Consider the following 24868-nt stretch of genomic DNA (forward strand, 5'->3'; position numbering starts at 1 on the left):
TCTAGTGAAGGGAAATCTTAACAATACAGCATACAATGACATTCTAGATGATACTGTGCTTCCAACTTTGTGGCAAAAGTTTGGGGAAGGTTCTTTCCTGTTTCAGCATGACAATGCCCCCATGCACAAAGCGAGGTCCAAACAGAAATGGTTTGTCGAAATCTGTGTGGAAGAACATGATTTGCCTGCACAGAGCCCTGACCTCAACCCCATCGAACACCTTTGGGATGAATTGGAACGCTGACTGCAAGCCAGGCCTAATCACCCAACATCAGTGCTCAATCTCACTAATGGTCTTGTGGCTGAATGGAAGCAAGTCCCCGCAGCAATGTTCCAACATCTAGTGGACTGTCTTCCCAGAAGAGTGGGGGTTGTTATAGTAGCAAAGGGGGGACCAACTCCATATTAATGCCCATGATTTTTGAATGAGATGTTTGACGAGTAGGTGTCCACATACTTTTGGTCATGTAATGTCATTCTGTATTTCATTTTCTATCAATTTGAATACATTTCTAAACATGTTTTTAACCAAAAAATCTTTATACAGTACCAGTCAAAAGTTTGGACACACCTACTAATTCCAGGGTTTTTCTTAATTTTTATATTCAAAGCTGTCATCAAAGCAAAGCGTGGGTACTTTGAAGAATCTCAAATATATTCATTATGTGTTATTTCATAGTTTTGATGTCTTCACTATTATTCTATAAAATAGTAAAAAATAAAGAAATACTCTTAACTCTTGAATGAGTAGGTGTGTCCAAAACTTTTGACTGGTACTGTATATTTAATCTATTTGCAATTCAGGCATAAGTCAAGGGATATGAATACTTCCTGAATGCACTGCACACACACATATCACCCTCCACCCCATGGCTAACTTCAAGATAAGACCTAATGCCTAATGTCATCAATTAATTGTGTATTTGTTCTGTGCTTTTTAGTCTCATTGTTACAGTATTTCCAGAGTATTAACAAACTGCTTCAAGCCAAGGATACCCCCACAAACATGTCTATGACAACAGAGGTTATATATAAGTCATAGATTTTTACCAGGTCGCTGTGTGGAACATTGAAATGAACTAATCATTCCACGGTACGACAAAGGATAAAATATTAGCGTTACTAATGACCCTGAGATTCTCATCAGATCCTCATCACATCTTATGACCATGAGATCCTCATCAGATTTTATGACCCTGAGAACCTCATCAGATTCTCATCAGATCTTATGACCATGAGATCCTCATCAGATCTTATGACCCTGAGATCCTCATCAGATTCTCATCAGCTCCTCATCAGATCGTATGACCCTGAGATCCTCATCAGATCCTGATCAGATGCTCATTAGATCCTCATCAGATTCTCATTAGATCCTCATCAGATGCTCATTAAATCCTCATCAGATCCTCATCAGATCTTATGCCCCTGAGATTCTCATCAGATTCTCATCAGATCCTCATCAGATTCTCATCAGATCCTCATCAGATCTTATGACCCTGAGATCCTCATCAGATCTTATGACCCTGAGATACTCATCAGATCCTCATCAGATTCTCATCAGATCTTATGACCCTGAGATCCTCATGCGATTCTCATCCGATCCTCATCAGATCTTATTACCCTGAGATCCTCATCATATCCTCATCCGATCCTCATTAGATCCTCATGCAATTCTCATCCGATCCTCATCAGATCTTATGACCAAGAGATCCTCATCAGATCTTATCACCCTGAGATCCTCATCAGATCTTATGACCCTGAGATACTCATCAGCTCCTCATCAGATCTTATGACCCTGAGGTTCTCATCAGATCTTATCACCCTGAGATCCTCATCAGATCTTATGACCCTGAGATCCTCATCAGCTCCTCATCAGTGAAGTGACAGTGAAGAGGTTGTAGTATGGCTAACTAACTGTATGACAGAGAAGAGGTTGTAGTATGGCTAACTAACTGCATGACAGAGAAGAGGTTGTAGTATGTCTAACTAACTGTATGACAGAGAAGAGGTTGTAGTATGGCTAACTAACTGTATGACAGAGAAGAGGTTGTAGTTTGGCTAACTAACTGTATGACAGAGAAGAGGTTGTAGTATGGCTAACTAACTGCATGACAGAGAAGAGGTTGTAGTTTGGCTAACTAACTGTATGACAGAGAAGAGGTTGTAGTTTGGCTAACTAACTGTATGACAGAGAAGAGGTTGTAGTTTGGCTAACTAACTGTATGACAGAGAAGAGGTTGTAGTATGGCTAACTAACTGCATGACAGAGAAGAGGTTGTAGTTTGGCTAACTAACTGTATGACAGAGAAGAGGTTGTAGTTTGGCTAACTAACTGTATGACAGAGAAGAGGTTGTAGTTTGGCTAACTAACTGTATGACAGAGAAGAGGTTGTAGTTTGGCTAACTAACTGTATGACAGAGAAGAGGTTGTAGTATGGCTAACTAACTGCATGACAGAGAAGAGGTTGTAGTTTGGCTAACTAACTGTATGACAGAGAAGAGGTTGTAGTTTGGCTAACTAACTGTATGACAGAGAAGAGGTTGTAGTATGGCTAACTAACTGCATGACAGAGAAGAGGTTGTAGTTTGGCTAACTAACTGTATGACAGAGAAGAGGTTGTAGTTTGGCTAACTAACTGTATGACAGAGAAGAGGTTGTAGTTTGGCTAACTAACTGTATGACAGAGAAGAGGTTGTAGTTTGGCTAACTAACTGTATGACAGAGAAGAGGTTGTAGTATGGCTAACTAACTGCATGACAGAGAAGAGGTTGTAGTTTGGCTAACTAACTGTATGACAGAGAAGAGGTTGTAGTTTGGCTAACTAACTGTATGACAGAGAAGAGGTTGTAGTTTGGCTAACTAACTGTATGACAGAGAAGAGGTTGTAGTTTGGCTAACTAACTGTATGACAGAGAAGAGGTTGTAGTTTGGCTAACTAACTGCATGACAGAGAAGAGGTTGTAGTTTGGCTAACTAACTCTATGACAGAGAAGAGGTTGTAGTTTGGCTAACTAACTGCATGACAGAGAAGAGGTTGTAGTTTGGCTTACTAACTCTATGACAGAGAAGAGGTTGTAGTTTGGCTAACTAACTGCATGACAGAGAAGAGGTTGTAGTTTGGCTAACTAACTGCATGACAGAGAAGAGGTTGTAGTTTGGCTAACTAACTCTATGACAGAGAAGAGGTTGTAGTTTGGCTAACTAACTGTATGACAGAGAAGAGGTTGTAGTTTGGCTAACTAACTATATGACAGAGAAGAGGTTGTAGTTTGGCTAACTAACTGCATGACAGAGAAGAGGTTGTAGTTTGGCTAACTAACTGTATGACAGAGAAGAGGTTGTAGTTTGGCTAACTAACTCTATGACAGAGAAGAGGTTGTAGTTTGGCTAACTAACTCTATGACAGAGAAGAGGTTGTAGTTTGGCTAACTAACTGCATGACAGAGAAGAGGATGTAGTTTCACTAACTAACTCTATGACAGAGAAGAGGTTGTAGTTTGGCTAACTAACTCTATGACAGAGAAGAGGTTATAGTTTGGCTAACTAACTGTATGACAGAGAAGAGGTTGTAGTTTGGCTAACTAACTGTATGACAGAGAAGAGGTTGTAGTTTGGCTAACTAACTCTATGACAGAGAAGAGGTTGTAGTATGGCTAACTAACTATATGACAGAGAAGAGGTTGTAGTATGGCTAACTAACTGTATGACAGAGAAGAGGTTGTAGTATGGCTAACTAACTGTATGACAGAGAAGAGGTTGTAGTTTGGCTAACTAACTGTATGACAGAGAAGAGGCTGTAGTTTGGCTAACTAACTGTATGACAGAGAAGAGGCTGTAGTTTGGCTAACTAACTATATGACAGAGAAGAGGCTGTAGTTTGGCTAACTAACTGTATGACAGAGAAGAGGCTGTAGTTTGGCTAACTAACTGTATGACAGAGAAGAGGTTGTAGTTTGGCTAACTAACTGTATGACAGAGAAGAGGCTGTAGTTTGGCTAACTAACTGTATGACAGAGAAGAGGTTGTAGTTTGGCTAACTAACTGTATGACAGAGAAGAGGTTGTAGTTTGGCTAACTAACTGTATGACAGAGAAGAGGTTGTAGTTTGGCTAACTAACTGTATGACAGAGAAGAGGTTGTAGTTTGGCTAACTAACTGTATGACAGAGAAGAGATTGTAGTTTGGCTAACTAACTGTATGACAGAGAAGAGGTTGTAGTTTGGCTAACTAACTGTATGACAGAGAAGAGGTTGTAGTTTGGCTAACTAACTCTATGACTGTAACGACCTGGGTGTCGGGGGGTGTGAAATCAGACGCAGGAACAGCAGAGCTTCAATGCGGTGATTTTTAATTCCCAACCGGCAAACCAAAATGTCCAACACGGACTTACTGGGTGTCATAAACACCTGTCTACTAATACGGGAGACAAACCCAGTATACAATACAATACACCACTCCCGAAATCCACAGCTACAGACGAACAATCCCGCACAAAGAAGCATACAGGCTGGCTGACTAATAAAGCCACACTAATTACCAATTAACTCAAACCAGGTGATACAAATAAACACATAAGGGGGGGGAGGAAAAAGAGTCAGTGGCAGCTAGTAGGCCGGTGACGACGACCGCCGAGCGCCACCCGAACGGGAAGGAGAGCCTGCCTCGGTTGAAGTCGTGACAGTACCCCCCCTCTGACGCGCGGCTCTCGCAGCGCGCCGACACCGGCCTCGAGGTCGACCCGGAGGACGAGGCGCAGGGCGATCCGGATGGAGGCGATGGAAATCCCTTAACATAGCTGGATCCAAAATGTCCTCCACCGGTACCCAGCACCTCTCCTCCGGACCGTACCCCTCCCAGTCACGGAGGTACTGCAGGCCCCTCACCCGGCGTCTCGAGTCCAGAATGGCCCGTATCGTGTACGCCGGGGACCCCTCGATGTCCAGAGGGGGGGGAGGGACCTCCGGCACCTCACCGTCCTGCAGGGGACCAGCTACCACCGGCCTGAGGAGAGACACATGAAACGAGGGGTTAATACGATAATAGGAAGGGAGTTTTAATCGATAACACACCTCGTTTATTCTCCTCAGGACTTTGAAGGGCCCTACACACTGCGGCCTCAGCTTCCGGCAGGGCAAGCGGAGGGGTAGGTTTCGGGTCGAGAGCCAGACCCTTTCCCCCGGTACAAACACGGGGGCCTCACTGCGGTGGCGGTCAGCGCTCCTCTTCTGCCTAGTAGTCGCTTGTTGGAGGGACTCCTGGACGGCCCTCCAGGTCTCTTTGGAGCGCTGTACCCACTCCTCCACCGCAGGAGCCTCGGTCTGGCTCGGATGCCATGGTGCCAGGACCGGCTGGTACCCCAACACACACTGAAAGGGGGACACATTAGTAGAGGAGTGGCGTAGTGAGTTCTGGGCCATCTCGGCCCAGGGAATGTATCTCGCCCACTCCCCTGGCCGGTCCTGGCAATACGACCGCAGAAACCTACCCACCTCCTGGTTCACTCTCTCCACCTGCCCATTACTCTCGGGGTGAAAACCGGACGTCAAGCTGACCGTGACCCCCAGACGCTCCATGAACGCCCTCCATACTCGGGACGTGAACTGGGGGCCCCGATCAGAAACGATGTCCTCCGGCACCCCGTAGTGCCGGAAGACGTGAGTAAAAAAGGCCTCCGCAGTCTGTAGGGCAGTAGGGATACCGGGCAACGGGAGGAGACGGCAGGACTTAGAAAACCGATCCACAATTACCAGAACCGTAGTGTTTCCCTGAGAGGGGGGGAGATCGGTCAGGAAGTCCACGGACAGATGAGACCATGGCCGTTGTGGAACGGGGAGGGGTTGCAACTTCCCTCTAGGAAGGTGCCTAGGAGCCTTACTCTGAGCGCATACCGAACAGGAGGAGACATAAACCCTAACGTCCCGAGCTAAGGTAGGCCACCAATACCTCCCCCGAAGGCTCCCCACTGTCCTCGTCACCCCAGGGTGACCCGAGGAGGGTAGGACATGAGCCCACCGAATCAGTCGGTCCCGAACACCAAGCGGTACGTACTTACGGCCCGCCGGACACTGAGGAGGCGCGGGTTCCGCCCGTAGCGCCCGCTCGATGTCCGAGTCCACCTCCCATACCACTGGCGCTATCAGCCTCGAGGCGGGGATGATGGGAGTGGGTTCAGTGGTCCTATCCTCCGTGTCGTAAAGGCGGGACAGTGCGTCAGCCTTTACGTTTTGGGAGCCGGGTCTATAGGACAACGTGAACCGAAACCGGGTGAAAAACATGGCCCACCTTGCCTGACGCGGGTTCAGTCTCCGAGCTGCCCGAATATACTCCAGATTCTGGTGGTCGGTCCAGATGAGAAAGGGGTGCTTAGCCCCCTCAAGCCAGTGTCTCCACACCTTCAGAGCCCTGACCACCGCTAACAACTCCCTATCCCCCACATCATAGTTACGCTCCGCTGCACTGAGCTTACTAGAGAAGAAAGCGCAGGGGCGGAGTTTTGGTGGCGTACCCGAGCGCTGTGATAGCACGGCACCCACCCCAGCCTCGGACGCGTCCACCTCCACTATGAATGCCAAAGAGGGATCCGGATGCGCCAACACGGGAGCATCCGTGAACAGAGCCTTCAACCTGTTGAAAGCTCCGTCCGCCGCCGCTGACCACCGCAACCGCACCGGGCCCCCCCTTAGCAGTGAGGTAATGGGAGCCGCTACCTGGCCAAAACCCCGGATAAATCTCCGGTAGTAGTTGGCAAAACCCAAAAACCGCTGCACCTCCTTCACCGTGGTTGGAGTCGGCCAATTACGCACGGCCTTTATGCGGTCACTCTCCACCACCACCCCCGAGGTGGAAATGCGATAACCCAGGAAGGAGACGGCTTGTTTGGAGAACACACACTTCTCAGCCTTGACGTATAGGTCATGCTCCAGCAGTCTGCCAAGCACTTTGCGCACCAGAGATACATGCGCGGCGTGAGTAGTTGAGTAGATCAGAATGTCATCGATATACACAACTACCCCCTGCACGTGCAGGTCCCTGAGAATGTCGTCTACAAAGGATTGGAAAACGGCTGGAGCATTCTTTAACCCATACGGCATGACGCAGTACTCATAGTGGCCCGATGTGGTACTAAATGCGGTTTTCCACTCGTCTCCTTTCCGAATACGGACCAGACTGTACGCGCTCCTGAGGTCCAGTTTTGTAAAGAACTGCGCTCCGTGAAATGATTCCACCGCCGAAGCGATGAGAGGTAGTGGGTAACTAAACCCCACTGTGATGGCATTTAGACCTCTATAATCAATACACGGACGCAAACCTCCCTCTTTTTTCTTCACAAAAAAGAAACTCGAGGAGACGGGTGAGATGGAGGGCCGAATGTACCCCTGTCCCAGAGACTCCGCGACATATGTCTCCATAGCCAACGTCTCCTCTTGGGACAAAGGGTACACGTGACTCTTGGGAAGCGCAGCGTTAACCTGGAGATCTATCGCACAATCCCTACCCGGTTGATGTGGTGGTAATTTCGTCGCTTTCTTTTTACAGAAAGCGATTGCCAAATCGGCATACTCGGGGGGAATGCGCACCGTGGAACCCTGGTCTGGACTCTCCACCGACGTGGCACCAATGGAAACTCCCAGGCACCTTCCAGAACACTCCTCTGACCACCCCTGGAGAACCCCCTGTCTCCACGAAATATTGGGATTGTGCCGGGCCAACCAGGGAATACCCAGCACCACTGGAAACGCGGGCGAATTAATAATGTATAAACTGATACGTTCCCTATGATTCCCCTGCGTCACCATGTCCAGGGGAACTGTGGCCTCCCTGACCACCCCTGACCCTAATGGCCGGCTATCTAGGGAGTGAACGGGAAAGGGAGAATCTATCGGCACAAGTGGAACGCCCAACTTACGGGCGAGTCCGCGATCCATAAAGTTCCCAGCTGCACCTGAATCGACTAGTGCCCTATGCTGGGAAGAGGGAAAAAAATACAGGAAAAAAATTGAGACAAACATGTGACCAACAGGGGGTTCTGAGTGAGTTTGGTGCTGACTCACCTGGGGTGATCGAGAAGCGTTCCGCCTGACATCTCGACTCCCAGACAGACCCCCCCAGCACCGGTCGACCGTGTGTCCTCTCCGACCACAGTTGGTGCAGGGGAGGCCTCCTCCTCCGGTACCCCTAGGCGCGGCCCCTGTATGACAGAGAAGAGGTTGTAGTTTGGCTAACTAACTGTATGACAGAGAAGAGGTTGTAGTTTGGCTAACTAACTCTATGACAGAGAAGTGGTTGTAGATTGGCTAACTAACTGTATGACAGAGAAGAGGTTGTAGTTTGGCTAACTAACTGTATGACAGAGAAGAGGTTGTAGTTTGGCTAACTAACTGTATGACAGAGAAGAGGTTGTAGTTTGGCTAACTAACTGTATGACAGAGAAGAGGTTGTAGTTTGGCTAACTAACTGTATGACAGAGAAGAGGTTGTAGTTTGGCTAACTAACTGTATGACAGAGAAGAGGTTGTAGTTTGGCTAACTAACTGTATGACAGAGAAGAGGTTGTAGTATGGCTAACTAACTGTATGACAGAGAAGAGGTTGTAGTATGGCTAACTAACTGTATGACAGAGAAGAGGTTGTAGTTTGGCTAACTAACTGTATGACAGAGAAGAGGTTGTAGTTTGGCTACCTAACTGTATGACAGAGAAGAGGCTGTAGTTTGGCTAACTAACTGTATGACAGAGAAGAGATTGTAGTTTGGCTAACTAACTGTATGACAGAGAAGAGGTTGTAGTTTGGCTAACTAACTGTATGACAGAGAAGAGGTTGTAGTTTGGCTAACTAACTGTATGACAGAGAAGAGGTTGTAGTATGGCTAACTAACTGTATGACAGAGAAGAGGTTGTAGTTTGGCTAACTAACTCTATGACAGAGAAGAGGTTATAGTTTGGCTAACTAACTGTATGACAGAGAAGAGGTTGTAGTTTGGCTAACTAACTGTATGACAGAGAAGAGGTTGTAGTTTGGCTAACTAACTCTATGACAGAGAAGAGGTTGTAGTTTGGCTAACTAACTGTATGACAGAGAAGAGGTTGTAGTTTGGCTAACTAACTGTATGACAGAGAAGAGGTTATAGTATGGCTAACTAACTGTATGACAGAGAAGAGGTTGTAGTTTGGCTACCTAACTGTATGACAGAGAAGAGGTTGTAGTATGGCTAACTAACTGTATGACAGAGAAGAGGTTGTAGTTTGGCTAACTAACTGTATGACAGAGAAGAGGTTGTAGTTTGGCTAATTAACTGTATGACAGAGAAGAGGCTGTAGTTTGGCTAACTAACTGTATGACAGAGAAGAGGTTGTAGTTTGGCTAACTAACTGTATGACAGAGAAGAGGTTGTAGTATGGCTAACTAACTGTATGACAGAGAAGAGGTTGTAGTTTGGCTAACTAACTGTATGACAGAGAAGAGGTTGTAGTTTGGCTAACTAACTGTATGACAGAGAAGAGGTTGTAGTTTGGCTACCTAACTGTATGACAGAGAAGAGGTTGTAGTATGGCTAACTAACTGTATGACAGAGAAGAGGTTGTAGTTTGGCTAACTAACTGTATGACAGAGAAGAGGTTGTAGTTTGGCTACCTAACTGTATGACAGAGAAGAGGTTGTAGTATGGCTAACTAACTGTATGACAGAGAAGAGGTTGTAGTTTGGCTAACTAACTGTATGACAGAGAAGAGGTTGTAGTTTGGCTAACTAACTGTATGACAGAGAAGAGGTTGTAGTTTGGCTAATTAACTGTATGACAGAGAAGAGGCTGTAGTTTGGCTAACTAACTGTATGACAGAGAAGAGGTTGTAGTTTGGCTAACTAACTGTATGACAGAGAAGAGGTTGTAGTATGGCTAACTAACTGTATGACAGAGAAGAGGTTGTAGTTTGGCTAACTAACTGTATGACAGAGAAGAGGTTGTAGTATGGCTAACTAACTGTATGACAGAGAAGAGGTTGTAGTTTGGCTAACTAACTGTATGACAGAGAAGAGGTTGTAGTTTGGCTAACTAACTGTATGACAGAGAAGAGGTTGTAGTTTGGCTAACTAACTGTATGACAGAGAAGAGGTTGTAGTTTGGCTAACTAACTGTATGACAGAGAAGAGGTTGTAGTTTGGCTAACTAACTGTATGACAGAGAAGAGGTTATAGTATGGCTAACTAACTGTATGACAGAGAAGAGGTTGTAGTTTGGCTAACTAACTGTATGACAGAGAAAAGGTTGTAGTTTGGCTAATTAACTGTATGACAGAGAAGAGGCTGTAGTTTGGCTAACTAACTGTATGACAGAGAAGAGGTTGTAGTTTGGCTAACTAACTGTATGACAGAGAAGAGGTTGTAGTTTGGCTAACTAACTGTATGACAGAGAAGAGGTTGTAGTTTGGCTAACTAACTGTATGACAGAGAAGAGGTTGTAGTTTGGCTAACTAACTGTATGACAGAGAAGAGGTTGTAGTTTGGCTAACTAACTGTATGACAGAGAAGAGGTTGTAGTTTGGCTAACTAACTGTATGACAGAGAAGAGGTTGTAGTATGGCTAACTAACTGTATGACAGAGAAGAGGTTGTAGTTTGGCTACCTAACTGTATGACAGAGAAGAGGTTGTAGTATGGCTAACTAACTGTATGACAGAGAAGAGGTTGTAGTTTGGCTAACTAACTGTATGACAGAGAAGAGGTTGTAGTTTGGCTAACTAACTGTATGACAGAGAAGAGGTTGTAGTATGGCTAACTAACTGTATGACAGAGAAGAGGTTGTAGTTTGGCTAACTAACTGTATGACAGAGAAGAGGTTGTAGTATGGCTAACTAACTGTATGACAGAGAAGAGGTTGTAGTTTGGCTAACTAACTGTATGACAGAGAAGAGGTTGTAGTTTGGCTAACTAACTGTATGACAGAGAAGAGGTTGTAGTTTGGCTCTGTTGAATGCTGCACACACCACAGAGACACACTCTCTTGCGCACACACACACACGCACGCACCCACTCTCGCACGCACGCACGCACACACGCACGCACGCACGCACGCACGCACGCACGCACGCACGCACGCACGCACGCACACACACACACACACACACACACACACACACACACACACACACACACACACACACACACACACACACACACACGCATGCACACACACACTGAAACCACTGCTTGACTTTTCAGGCATACAAGCAGGCTCCCTCAAACCACAATGTCTAGATGTGATCTTTCCATCCAATAAACGTTGATTTGATTTGTCTGTTCTCTCTCTAATGGCCAGCTATAAAAGGGGGCTTAAAGCAAGAATAATTAGAAAGGCTTTGTGTTTCTCTGGGTTAACTTATGTGAGTGAGATATAGTGCATTTTCATTGAGCCCCGTTCCTGGGCCTGCCATAACCACTCAATGGGTGGACTGTTGACCTTCCGTCTGCGTTGTAACTGGAGCTTGTAGGGCTGCGATAAAGCTACCAGGCTAGGTAGGCATGGTGGCGTCCCTCTGGGAGTGATACTCCTAAAAGGGATCTGTCTGTGTGGGTCGAATGGGAAACAGGAGGCTGCCTCTTCTCTACTGTGAGGCAAAAAGGTCCACATTGGTCACATTAATCACCACAGGGGTTATTGCTCTATTTATAGCCAGGCCTATCCATCTATATGCCTAATAATGTCTCTCTCTGCTTGTCAGTCCCCATCCCCTCCCTTACTCCCTTACTCCCCCCCCCTCCCTCCCTCTCTCTCTCTCTCTCTCTCTCTCTCTCTCTCTCTCTCTCTCTCTCTCTCTCTCTCTCTCTCTCTCTCTCTCTCTCTCTCTCTCTCTCAAATTCAAATTCAAATTCAAGCTGCTTTATTGGCATGAAAAACATTGTGTCAATATTGCCAAAGCAACAATGTATACAATATACATTGTAATACAATTAAAACAATGACAAATAATAATATAGAATGGCAGTAAATAATAATACAAAATTAAATATAAAAATAGTAACAATAAAATGGTAACAGTCAATAGTCGAATGTTATGTATGGTGTAATGCACCACTACCACCACCACCATCATTAAACTGCTATCATTACCATTACCACCCATACCATTACTATTTGGAATGATAAACAACAATAATAATACTAATAACAATAACAGTAAAAACAATAACAGTCATAATAAGTAAGTTACTGCTTACTATGCAGATGTTATTATTCAGTGTCCCTCAGGCTATGGCAGGCAAATATATATTTGGCTGCAAGAGGAGCCATTGCTCCTTCGCCCATGAGTATTTTTAGTTTTTCCTCTGGGTTTAATAAGTTAAAATTTGGAATAAATGTAGTCATTTCTGTGAATAATGAATCTCTTGGTGAGGAATATTTATCACAGTAAAGGAGAAAGTGCATCTCTGTTTCTACCTCCCCTGTCGTGCAGTGACCACATACACGCTCCTCTTTGGGTAGCCATGTCTTTTTATGTCTGCCGGTTTCTATTGCCAATCGGTGGTCACTCAGCCTGTACTTGGTAAGGATCTGTCTCTGCTTCGAATCTCTGACAGAGTAGAGATATTCAGCCAATTCATATTCTCTGTTTAGGGTCAGATAGCAATTTAGTCGGCTTTGGGATTTGGTTTCGTTTTTCCAATGTTGTATATATGAGTCCTTTGATTGGTTCATGATTTTGTTTATTGGAATTCTTTCTTTTGAAGCAGTGCTGGTGTCAGCTTGGTTGGTTAGGTCCAACACCAGCTGACTGAGAGGGCTCGTTTCTGGGCTCAGCTCTTGGGTTTGAAGTGCTTTAAATTGCAGACTCGAATTTGGACTTGAATTTAGATGTAGCCAAAATTTTAATGATCTTTTCTGTATTTTCATTATTACTGGAAAGCGGCCCAATTCTGCCCTACATGCATTAGTTGGTGTATTTCTCTGGACTTGTAGGATTTTCCGACAGAATTCTGCATGTAGGGTTTCAATTGGATGTTTGTCCCACATTTTAAAGTCCAGTTTATTGAGTGGCCCCCAAACCTCACTTCCGTAAAGAGCTATTGGTAGGATTACACTGTCAAATATTTTGGTCCAAATTCTAATTGGGATGTTGATTTTGAATAATTTCATTTTTATTGCATACAATGCTCTGCGGGCTTTTTCTTTGAGTGCATTCACTGCCATATTAAAGTTTCCCGATGCAGATATGGTCAGACCAAGGTAGGTGTAATTTTTTGTGTGTTCAATGATGGTGTTGTTCAGGGTGAATTTATATTTGTGTTTCTGACATCTGTTTTGTTTTTGGAAAATCATGATTTTAGTTTTTGGGAAATTTACTGCCAGGGCCCAATTATGGCAATATTGCTCTAGAATATTAATGTTCTGTTGAAGACCTTCTTTGGTTGGTGATAGAAGTACCAAGTCATCAGCATATAGCAGGTATTTCACCTCTGTGTCAAATAGTGTGAGTCCTGGGGCTGCTCTCTCTCTCTCTCTCTCCCTCCCTCCCTCCCTCCCTCCCTCCCTCCCTCCCTCCTTCCCCTCTCCCTCTCTCTCTCTCTCTCTCTCTCTCTCTCTCTCTCTCTCTCTCTCTCTCTCTCTCTCTCTCTCTCTCTCTCTCTCTCTCTCTCTCTATCTCCCTCCCTCCCTCCCTCCCTCCCTCCCTCCCTCCCTCCCACTCTCTCTCTCTCTCTCTCTCTCGCTCTCCATCTCCCTCCCCCTCCCTCTCTCCGTCAAAGTTTCTGGAGAGAGTAAAAGACCCAGGTCTATCTCCTCTGTCTCTTGTTGCATTTTGTGTGTGTGTGAGAGAGAGAGAGAAACACGCATACACACACAAACACACACACACACACACACACACACACACACACACACACACACACACACACACACACACACACACACACACACACACACACACACACACACACACACACACACACACACACACACACACAGGTGTTCATCACTAATTATAACAGGATATTATTAGTCCCGGCTAGTCTCTGTAAAATAAGTGCAGGGGATCTGCAGTGTCCAGAGCCAGTTGGGTTTTTCAGAGCCTGCCGAACAAGGCCTGCCTGTGATGCCGTTCATGTACAAGTGTTTAAACTATCGAGAGAGACTGTTTTTTTAATGGATTTGTCCCTTGTGTATTTCAGGGCTTTTTTTTCACTGTCTGAGATTTTTTTACTCACGCCAGCCTTGTACAGCCAATGTTCTTACTAGTTACTACACGTGTGCGTGCACACACACACACACACACACACACACACACACACACACACACACACACACACACACACACACACACACACACACACACACACACACACACACACACACACACACACACACACACACACACACACACACACACACATACACACTCCTCACTAACTCATCCATTCACACATAGCTACACACCCCTCCCCTCATCCAGAGTGTATATAAAAGCTGTATTGAATTGCACCTTGGCCAGCAATGACTAATCGTCCTTTTGGAGCCTAGAAGAATGTCTACTGCCTATGTCAGAGGATAGAGGAGAACGAAGTGAATTGTCCTCTGGCCTCCATTCAACTGCTGTCGTAATTGCAAAGAAATTCAGAGGAGGTTTTCAGCAGCAGCAGCATTGGAGATTTATTTATTTACCTCCCTCTTCCTCTGGTTGAGATGGTGCCTGGCCTGGCTGGGCTGGCTGGGCTGGCTGCTGGTTGAGATGGTGCCTGGGCTGGCTGCTGGTTGAGATGGTGCCTGGGCTGGCTGGGCTGGCTGCTGGTTGAGATGGTGCCTGAGCTGGCTGCGCTGGCTGCTGGTTGAGATGGTGCCTGGCTGGGCTGGCTGCTGGTTGAGATGGTGCCTGGCCTTGCTGGCCTGGCTGCGCTGGCTGCTGGTTGAGATGGTGCCTGGGCTGGCTGGGCTGGCTGCTGGTTGAGATGGTGCCTGAGCTGGCTGCGCTGGCTGCTGGTTGAGATGGTGCCTGGGCTGGCTGCTGGTTGAGATGGTGCCTGGGCTGGCTGGGCTGGCTGCTGGTTGAGATGGTGCCTGAGCTGGCTGCGCTGGCTGCTGGTTGAGATGGTGCCTGGCTGGGCTGGCTGCTGGTTGAGATGGTGCCTGGCCTGGCTGGCCTGGCTGCGCTGGCTGCTGGTTGAGATGGTGCCTGGCCTGGCTGGGCTGGCTGCGCTGGCTGCTGGTTGAAATGGTGCCTGGGCTGGCTGAGCTGGCTGCTGGTTGAGATGGTGCCTGGCCTGGCTGGCCTGGCTGGGCTGGCTGCTGGTTGAGATGGTGCCTGGCCTGGCTGGCCTGGCTGCGCTGGCTGCTGGTTGAGATGGTGCCTGGCCTGGCTGGGCTGGCTGGGCTGGCTGCGTTGGGCTTATGGGCATCAGGGACCCCTGAGACAGTTGGAGCCTCTCTCTCTCTTCCTGAGAGGATCCCAGCTCTCACTCACTCCAGCCAAGTATTAATAAAAGCCCTGCCTGCTGCTCTGATCACAGCCACTTCCTCCCTGTGGATCAGCTACAGGAACCGTCTCTCTGACCTGGGGGCAAAATGAACCACAGATCATATGTGTCAACTAATTCAATTTGTTGCTATCAGTTATTTTAGGTGCTCGGATCGGCAGCACGTGTGCATGTGTGTTATGTGTACTGTATGTATGTGTGATTGTGTGTAAGTGTTATGTATGTGTGATTGTGTGTACTGTATGTATGTGTGATTGTTATGTATGTGTCACGCCCTGACCGTAGAGAGCTTTTATGTCTCTATTTTGGTTTGGCCAGGGTGTGATTTGGGTGGGCATTCTATGTTCATTTTCTATGTTTTGTATTTCTTTGTGTTTGGCCAGGTGTGGTTCTCAATCAGAGGCAGCTGTCTATCGTTGTCTCTGATTGAGAATCATACTTAGGCAGCTTTTTCCCACCTGTGTTTTGTGGGTAGTTGTTTTCTGTTTAGTGTTTTGCACCAGACAGGACTGTTTTGGTTTCGGTTATTCACTTTGTTATTTTTGTTTAGTGTTCAGTTTAATAAATAGTCATGAACACTTACCGCGCTGCGCTTTGGTCCGATTCCTCTTCATCCGACGACGACACCCGTTACATTATGTGTGATTGTGTGCACTGTATGTATGTGTGATTGTGTGTACTGTATGTATGTGTGATTTTGTGTACTGTATGTATGTGTGATTGTACTGTATGCATGTGTGATTGTGTGCATTGTATGTATGTGTGATTGTGTGTACTGTGTGTATGTGTTATTTTGTGTGAGTGTTATGTATGTGTGATTGTGTGTACTGTATGTGTGTGTGATTGTGTGTACTGTATGTATGTGTTATTGTGTGTGCTGTATGTATGTGTGATTGTGTGTACTGTATGTGTGTGTGATTGTGTGTACTGTATGTATGTGTGATTGTGTGTACTGTATGTATTTTTGGTTGTGTGTACTGTATGTATGTGTGATTGTGTGTACTGTATGTATGTGTGATTGTGTGTACTGTATGTATGTGTGATTGTGTGTACTGTATTTATGTGTGATTGTGTGTACTGTATGTATGTGTGGTTGTGTGTACTGTATGTATGTGTGATTGTGTGTACTGTATGTATGTGTGATTGTGTGTGAGTGTATGCTCATGTGTGTTGCTCTGGGTCTATGACAATGAGAGGGAACTATGTGAGAAATTCGCTGCTGCTCGGGGGGTATTGTGTGTGTGGTTGTCTGTGTGTCTGGGAGCAGGAGAGGTGCTTCACAGCTGGCCTGACAGGACACAGATCCACACATAGCTGGCGTGACAGGAGACAGATCCACACATAGCTGGCGTGTCTCACTATAGTAGCCCTTCATTACTGATATCCTATTGACCTTTTTCATAACTCACTCACCTTTCGTATTTCTGTCTCCATCATGGCTTTCTCCCAAACAAAGCACCACGGAATGAGTGTGGGAAGAGAGGGACAGGAAAGAGAGAGAGACAGGGTGAGAGAGAGAGAGAGGGGGGGGGGGAGAGAGAGAGAGAGAGAGAGAGAGAAGAGTGTTCTGCATCAGTAACTGCTGCTGAGGCTAAAGAACATGGTGTAAGAGATAGCAGCAGCGGGTGAGAATCAAGTCATTAAAGAACATTTTGCCACATTGCCTGTAGAAAGGTCAAGTTCATTGATGGCTACAGAAGCATTTGTCAGCGGTTAAGTCTGTACAACCAAGTCCTAACTCTGTGGTCCCAATAATTTTAGTGATGGCATTTGTTTAAACTGTAATCTTCAGAAAATGTAGCTCTGCAATATTGAAAATCCAATAACAAGGTGTGGAAACCAAAATCTGCGTATTTGAAAAGAAATACGCAATTATAGAATAAAAGTGTAAGGGTGCCAACATACACTATTTGGTCGCAACTGTATAATGATGGGTAGCATAGTAACCTGTTATAATAACCTGTTATAATAAGCTGTTATAACAACCTGTTATAATAACCTGTTTTAATAAACTGCTATAATAACCTGTTATAATAACCTGTTATAATAAACTGTTATAATAAGATAGTATAATAATCTGTTGAAATAAGCTGGTATAATAAGCTGTTCTAATAAGATGTTATCATATCCTGTTATAATAGGCAGTTATAATAGCATGTTATAATAACCTGTTATAATAACCTGTTATAATAAGCTTTTATAATAACCTGTTATTATACAATTGTATTCTAACATATTATTATAAGCTGTTATAATAAACTGTTATAATAAACTGGTATAGTCCATCCTCCCTGAAATGTGAACAAACGGAAACATATGGATTGTGGATGGTGATGTTTGCATTGGTATGGGATGAGAGGATTTTAATATACAGCTTTTAGCCTACCATGTATTTGACATGAGTTTGTTATGAATAATTTAAGATCTTAATGGAAAATCCTTTTCATTCCCATAGGTTTAAGTTTGAACTTTAAAGCTAATATCCAGTGAAAAGGAGCTATTATTTTGACCTATTACAAATGTCGATCTAATATACTGTCCACACCAGTATATGGCCTATGTGTGCAGGGCAAGTTGTGTTTTCTGTTCATCCAATGTAATGTTGTATTTACAGCTGCATAAGGCATCACCTGAAGGATGGACATACCACATGGGTTATTGAACATCATACCACATGGGTTATTGAACATCATACCACATGGGTTATTCAACATCATACTACATGGGTTATTCAACATCATGGGTTAGTCAACATCATACCAAATGGGTTATTAAACATCATGGGTTATTCAACATCATAGGTTAGTCAACGTCATACAACATGGGTTATTCAACATCATGGGTTAGTCACTGTCATACAACATGGGTTATTCAACATCATGGGTTATTCAACATCATGGGTTAGTCAACGTCATACATCATGGGTTATTCAACATCATGGGTTATTCAACATCATAGGTTAGTCAACGTCATACATCATGCGTTATTCAACATCATGGGTTATTCAACATCATGGGTTAGTCAACGTCATACAACATGGGTTATTCAACATCATGGGTTAGTCAATGTCATACAACATGGGTTATTCAACATCATGGGTTATTCAACATCATGGGTTAGTCAACGTCATACATCATGGGTTATTCAACATCATGGGTTAGTCAACATCATATAACATGGGTTATTCAACATCATGGGTAAGTCAACGTCATACATCATGGGTTATTCAACAACATGGGTTAGGCAACGTCATACAACATGGGTTATTCAACATCATGGGTTATTCAACATCATACATCATGGGTTATTCAACATCATGGGTTATTCAACATCATGGATTATTCAAGATTATACCACATAGGTTATTCAACATCATACAACATGGGTTATTCAACATGACTGACAATGTTTGTTCTAATCATTTCTGTACACTTTTTCCTATGTCTCTAATAATTCTCGTTCTTCTCCCACCCCTCTCTGGTCTCCTGGCTTGTCTGTCTGTCTCCTGGTCTGTCTGTCTCCTGGTCTGTCTGTCTGTCTGTCTCCTGGTCTGTCTGTCTGTCTGTCTGTCTCCTGGTCTGTCTGTCTGTCTGTCTCCTTGTCTGTCTGTCTGTCTGTCTGTCTGTCTGTCTGTCTGTCTGTCTGTCTGTCTGTCTGTCTGTCTGTCTCCTGGTCTGTCTGTTTGTCTCCTGGTCTGTCTGTCTGTCTGTCTACTGATCTGTCTGTCTGTCTGTCTGTCTGTCTGTCTGTCTGTCTGTCTGTCTGTCTGTCTGTCTGTCTGTCTGTCTGTCTCCTGGTCTGTCTGTCTGTCTGTCTGTCTGTCTGTCTGTCTGTCTGTCTGTCTGTCTGTCTGTCTGTCTGTCTGTCTGTCTGTCTCCTGGTCTGTCTGTTTGTCTCCTGGTCTGTCTGTCTGTCTGTCTACTGATCTGTCTGTTTGTCTCCTTGTCTGTCTGTCTCCTGATCTGTCTGTTTGTCTCCTTGTCTGTCTCCTGGTCTGTCTGTTTGTCTCCTTGTCTGTCTGTCTGTCTCCTGGTCTATCTCTGTCTTAGATCTGGCAGATAACCTGGCTATGGATGACTTCACGTTCCATGACCATTTGCTGACCCCTCAGCTCACTTCCGACAGGGCGGGAGGGCCGTCTTCGTCTGCTGCTGTCCTGGTTCTGAGTCACCTGGATGGGGCTCTCCCTCTGACCCTCTTCCTTCTCCTCCTGCTGCTGCTTGGACACCAGTGACCAGTAATCAGTGATCCATCCCTGCTTCTCACCCACAGCTTTCAGAAGAAGAAGAATTTATTACTCAATAAGAGACAGATATGTGTCTTCTGCTGTAACCAACCCCTCTAAAATATATAGATATATAGTGCAGCCCTGGGGCTTACAGCAGACTGATTCTGAGATTTCACAAACATAGTCAGACATTGTTTTGACACTATTAAGATGGCATTACTACTGAGGCCTCCCATGCCTCCCACCTATCTCTCCTCTCTTTCCTCTCTCCCCTCTCTTCACCCCTCTATCCTCTCTCTCCACCCCTCTATCTATCTCCTCTCTCTCCTCTCTCCTCGCTCTCTCTCTCCTCTCTCTTCTCTCTCTCTCTCCTCACTCTTCTCTCTCTCCTCTCGCTCCTCTCTCTTCTCTCCTCTGTCTCCTCTCTCTCGCCTCTCGCTCCTCTCTCTCCTCTCTCCTCTCTCTCCTCTCTCCTCTCTCCTCTCTCTCCTCTCTCTCCTCTCTCCTCTCTCTCCTCGCTCTCCCTTCTCTCCTCTCTCTTCTCTCTCCCCTTTCTCTTCTCTCTTCTCTCTCTTCTCTCTTCTCTCACTCTCTTCTCTCTCCTCGCTCTTCTCTCTCCTCGCTCTTCTCTCTCCCCGCTCTCCTCGCTCTCCTCTCTCTCCTCTCTTCTCTCTCTCTCTCTCCTCTCTTTTCTCTCTCCTCGCTCCTCTCTCCTCTCTCCTCGCTCTCTTCTCTCTCCTCTCTCCTCTCTCCTCTCTCCTCTCTCTCCTCTCTCTTCTCTCTCCTCTCTCTTCTCTCTCCTCTCTCTTCTCTCTCCTCTTTCCTCTCACCTCTTTCTTCACCCCTCTCTCCCCACCCCTCTATCTCTCTCTCTCCTCTCTCCTCTATCTCTCTCCTCTCTCTTCTAACTCTCTCTCCTCTCTCTCATCTCTCCTCTCTCTACTCTCTCCTCTCTCCTCTCTCTCCTCTCTCTCCACAGCAGACTGATTCTGAGATTCCACAAATATAGCCAGACATTGTTTTGACAGTATTAAGATGGCATTACTACTGAGGCCTCCTGTGTACAGAACAGTTCAATGACTCGTCCAAAGCTGACATGGGACTTTCTGTGTCAGCTCTTTGTGAATGAACTGTCCTCTCAATCTGTTTAAAACTCTGCTTGCTGAATAGAGACTCATGGATGTCCTTTGTCTTCGACTGCCAGGCCATCCAACTGTTCTAGATAAACCCAATGCACCATGTAAATAAGTGACTATGGCCTTTCCCTTCACTCCCATCTGGCCTCCTCTCATTCTGGTTAAGTGCTCCCCCTCCACTACAGCTAACCAATCTAGACTAAACCTGGTGTTGTGACAAAGTAACTGTCTGAGTCTCTGAGGCCCTTAGAGCTGAGACTCTCATCCCTAGAGGAGCTACAGGTGTTCTGTTCTTTCGGGTGAAGAGGACTCAGAACTCACAGAGTGGACAGACTCTTTCTGTCTCCACCCTTCTATCTCTCTCTCCTCTCTCTTCTCTCCTCTCTCCTCTCTCCTCTCTCCTCTCTCTCTCTCTCCTCTCTCTCTCTCCTCTATCTCCACCACTTTCTCACTCTCTCTGTCTCCACCCTTCTATCTCTCTCTCCTCTCTCTTCTCTCCTCTCTCCTCTCTCCTCTCTCCTCTCTCTCTCTCCTCTATCTCCACCACTTTCTCACTCTCTCCTCTCTCCAATCTCCTCTAACTCTCTCCTCTTTCTCTTCTCTGTCTCCACCACTCTCTCTCTGATCTCCTCTCTCCTATCTCCTCTCTCTCTCCTCTGTCTAAACCACTCTCTCTCTCTCCTCTCTCCTCTAACTCCCTCCACTCTCTCCACCCCTGTATTTTTCTGTCCTCTCTCCTCTCTCTTCATCCATCTCTCATTTTACCTCTAACTCTCTTTCCTTTATCTGTCTCTCCTCTCTCTTCCCTCCTCTATCTCTCTCTCTGTCCTCTTTCTCTCACTCTCACTGCATTGTGTCTGACGCCCACTTCCTCCGTGGGCAGTAAAAGTATCCCTGGGATGTGTTGCGATTAGAGGACATTAAGGGGTTAAGGGGTTGTTGTGAACTCACAGGTCCCACAGGCCAAGTTGACACCCAACTGGGATGAATTTCAAAATGTGCTTTAAACATGCTGTTTGTCAGAGCAGGCGGTGTATTTACTTTGTCTGTCTGTCTGTCTGTCTGTCTGTCTGTCTGTCTGTCTGTCTGTCTGTCTGTCTGTCTGTCTGTCTGTCTGTCTGTCTGTCTGTCTGTGTCTCTCTCTCTCTCTTCCTGTCTCTCTCCCTCATTCTGTCTGTCTCCCCCTCTCCCTCTCTTCTTGATTGTGACCTGATGAAGACAAAATTATGCCTGGTAGATTTAAGGTTAGCTCCGAGAGTCAACCCCTCCAAGTCACTTGTCCCACTCTTGTCTCGGCTGACGCGCTACCATGGCAACTGTTTCCAGGAAGCATTGTATTGGATCAGATTGATTCGCCTGACTCAAGTGTTTGTCTCCTTTCAACCATTAGTGTTCGCTTCTATTACTGTTTGGAAACACCTTGTAGTGCTTTTTCAGTAGATAACCTTTCCCAAAAATTAAAAGGATAGTTCACCCCACAGGAGGTTAATTGTGGTCTTAGCTGTTGAAGAAAAATAACAAGTGTTTTCTGTCTGCTTGGTTAGCTGATCAGTAAAGCTAGTAACTCATAGGAGTACATACAGATGTAGGATCATCATTTGATCACTCTTTTGTTGCTGAGAATTTTCCTGCACAGCAGGAAATTAAAACTTGTAGTGTATTGAAGGTTTAAAAAGGCTTCTAACTGGCTCAAATTAAGATCCTACATCTGTATTCTCCTATCCTTGCCTGAAAACTGTACAGAATGTTGTTTTTGTTGTCTGTATTTTTGATGCCATGATCAAGAATTATGTTTAATTGCAATGTTGATAGTTTTGAATGAAGATGAATGAACAACCCTGCCATCAACTGGTCAAGAATACCTCCTGATAGGAGGAGCATTCTATTTTCTCTTCTGATCTGTGTCTCAAATGGCACCCTATTCCCTATATACAGATGTAGGATCTTATTTATTTGATCACTCTATTATTTTATCACTCTATTGTTGCTGAAAATGCAAACCTGTAGTGTATGAGTTTTTAAAAGGCTTCTAAAGTTTGTAATTTCCACTTTAAAAGGTCAGACTTGATTTGCCCTAACAAAAAATATATCAACCCTTACAAAAAACATCCATTAATTATAATTAATGTACTAATTAACATTTCCTGTTGCTGCAGGATTATTTTCCTGCTGTATAAAACTGGCTCAAATTAAGATCCTACATCTGTATTATCCTATCCTTGCCTGAAAACTGTACAGAATGTTGTTTTTTGTCTGTATTTTTGATGCCATCTTCAAGAAATATATTTAATTGCAATGTTGATAGTTTTGAATGAAGATGAATGAACAACCCTGCCATCAACTGGTCAATAATACGTCCTGATAGGAGGAGCATTCTCTTTTCTCTTCTGATCTGTGTCCCAAATGGCACCCTATTCCCTATATACAGATGTAGGATCTTAATTTGATCACTATTGTTGCTGAGAATTTTCCTGCACTGAAGGAAATGCAAACTTGTAGTTTATTTGAGTTTTAAGCAGGCTTCTAAAGTGTGTAATTTCCACTTTGAAATTTCAGTCTTGATTTGCCCTAATGAAAAATATATCAACCCCACAAAAATGTAAATTAATTCACATTTCCTGACTTAAATTAAGATCCTACAAGATCCTACATCTGTAAGATCCTACATCTGTAGTACATCTGTAGTGCACTGCTTTTGACCAGAGCCCTATTGGCTTGGTCAAAAGTAGTGCACTACATAGGGAATAGGGTGCCATTTGGGATGCAAGCAAGCTGTACATTCCCAGCATTATTTAGCATGGGGAAAGAGCAAGGAGGAATATGTGTAGAGACAATGTATAGTTTTGTTTTATCTTTAATTACATTCGAGTTCTCCACAACTTTTCGGAAGTTTGCTATTTTCAAACCTTCCCGATGCTTGGAAGGTATATATTAATTGTATGTACAATAATACAAGGCTGGTTCAAAACCAGGACTTACAAATATTTGTGTCTGCATTATTATTTAAAAACAAAATGGCTATTTTGTAACGCTCGTCGTTGGAATGAGGTGAGGACCAAAGCGCAGCGTGGTAAGTGTTCATCATTATATTTATTAAACATAGAACACTAAACAAAATAACAAAGGAGAACGAAACGCAACAGTTCTGTAAGGTGACATCCACTACACAGAAAATAATCACCCACCAAACACAATGAAAAACAGGCTACCTAAATATGGCTCCCAATCAGAGACAACGACTGACACCTGCCTCTGATTGAGAACCATACTAGGCCAAACACATAGAAATAGAACAATAGAACAAAACATAGAAAAACCAACATAGAATGCCCACCCCAACTCACGCCCTGACCAAACTAAAATAAAGACATAACAAAGGAACATAAGGTCAGAACGTGACATATTTGAGGCAAAGTAATAAAAATAAAGTACTAAAAATGACCAGCTACATTAAGTAGCTACAATAAGACTGAGTTAATGTGTATTGCATTTTTTATTGATACACAACATGACCAAAATGATCTGGACACCTAAACTATATGCTATAGTTTCCACTACTCTAGAGTCCAATGGCAGCGAGCTTTACACCACTCCAGCTGACGCGTGGCATTGCACATGGTGATCTTAGGCTTGTGTGCAGCTGCTCGGCCATGGAAACCCCTTTCATGAAGCTCCCGACGAACAGTTCACTCACTACCGAGTTCCAAACTCCCCCTCGGCAGTCCCGCTCTGTAAGCTTGTGTGGCCTACCACTCCGCGGCTGAGCCGTTGTTGCTCCTAGACATTTCTACTTCACAATAATAGCACTTACAGTTGACCGGGCGGCTCTAGCAAGGCAGAAATTTGACGAACTAACTTGTTGGAAAGGTGGCCCCCTACTCCATGTTGAAAGTCACTGTCTATGGAGATTGCATGGCTGTGTGCTCGATTTTATATACCTGTCAAAAACGGGTGTGGCTGAAATTGCCGAATCCACTAATTTGAAGGGGTGTCCACAGACTTGTGTATATATAGTGTTCCTATGGTACACTCTTAGAAAAAAAGGTGCTA

The 24868-nt window shown here is 44.8% G+C and overlaps 1 protein-coding gene across 1 annotated transcript in view; it reads left to right on the top strand.

Annotated features, from left to right (window-relative positions):
* Positions 1 to 23796, top strand: part of gpc3 (glypican 3) — a 386092-nt gene extending 362296 nt beyond the window's left edge. The window contains exon 8 of the mRNA XM_071411469.1: positions 19504 to 23796. Within this exon, the coding sequence (XP_071267570.1) occupies positions 19504 to 19688 (185 nt within the window). The 3' untranslated portion in view covers positions 19689 to 23796. The remainder of the gene's footprint in view (positions 1 to 19503) is intronic.
* Positions 23797 to 24868: the final 1072 nt, after the last annotated feature.

The sequence above is a fragment of the Salvelinus alpinus genome, chromosome 7, assembly GCF_045679555.1.
Source record: "Salvelinus alpinus chromosome 7, SLU_Salpinus.1, whole genome shotgun sequence".
Classification (NCBI taxonomy): domain Eukaryota; kingdom Metazoa; phylum Chordata; class Actinopteri; order Salmoniformes; family Salmonidae; genus Salvelinus; species Salvelinus alpinus.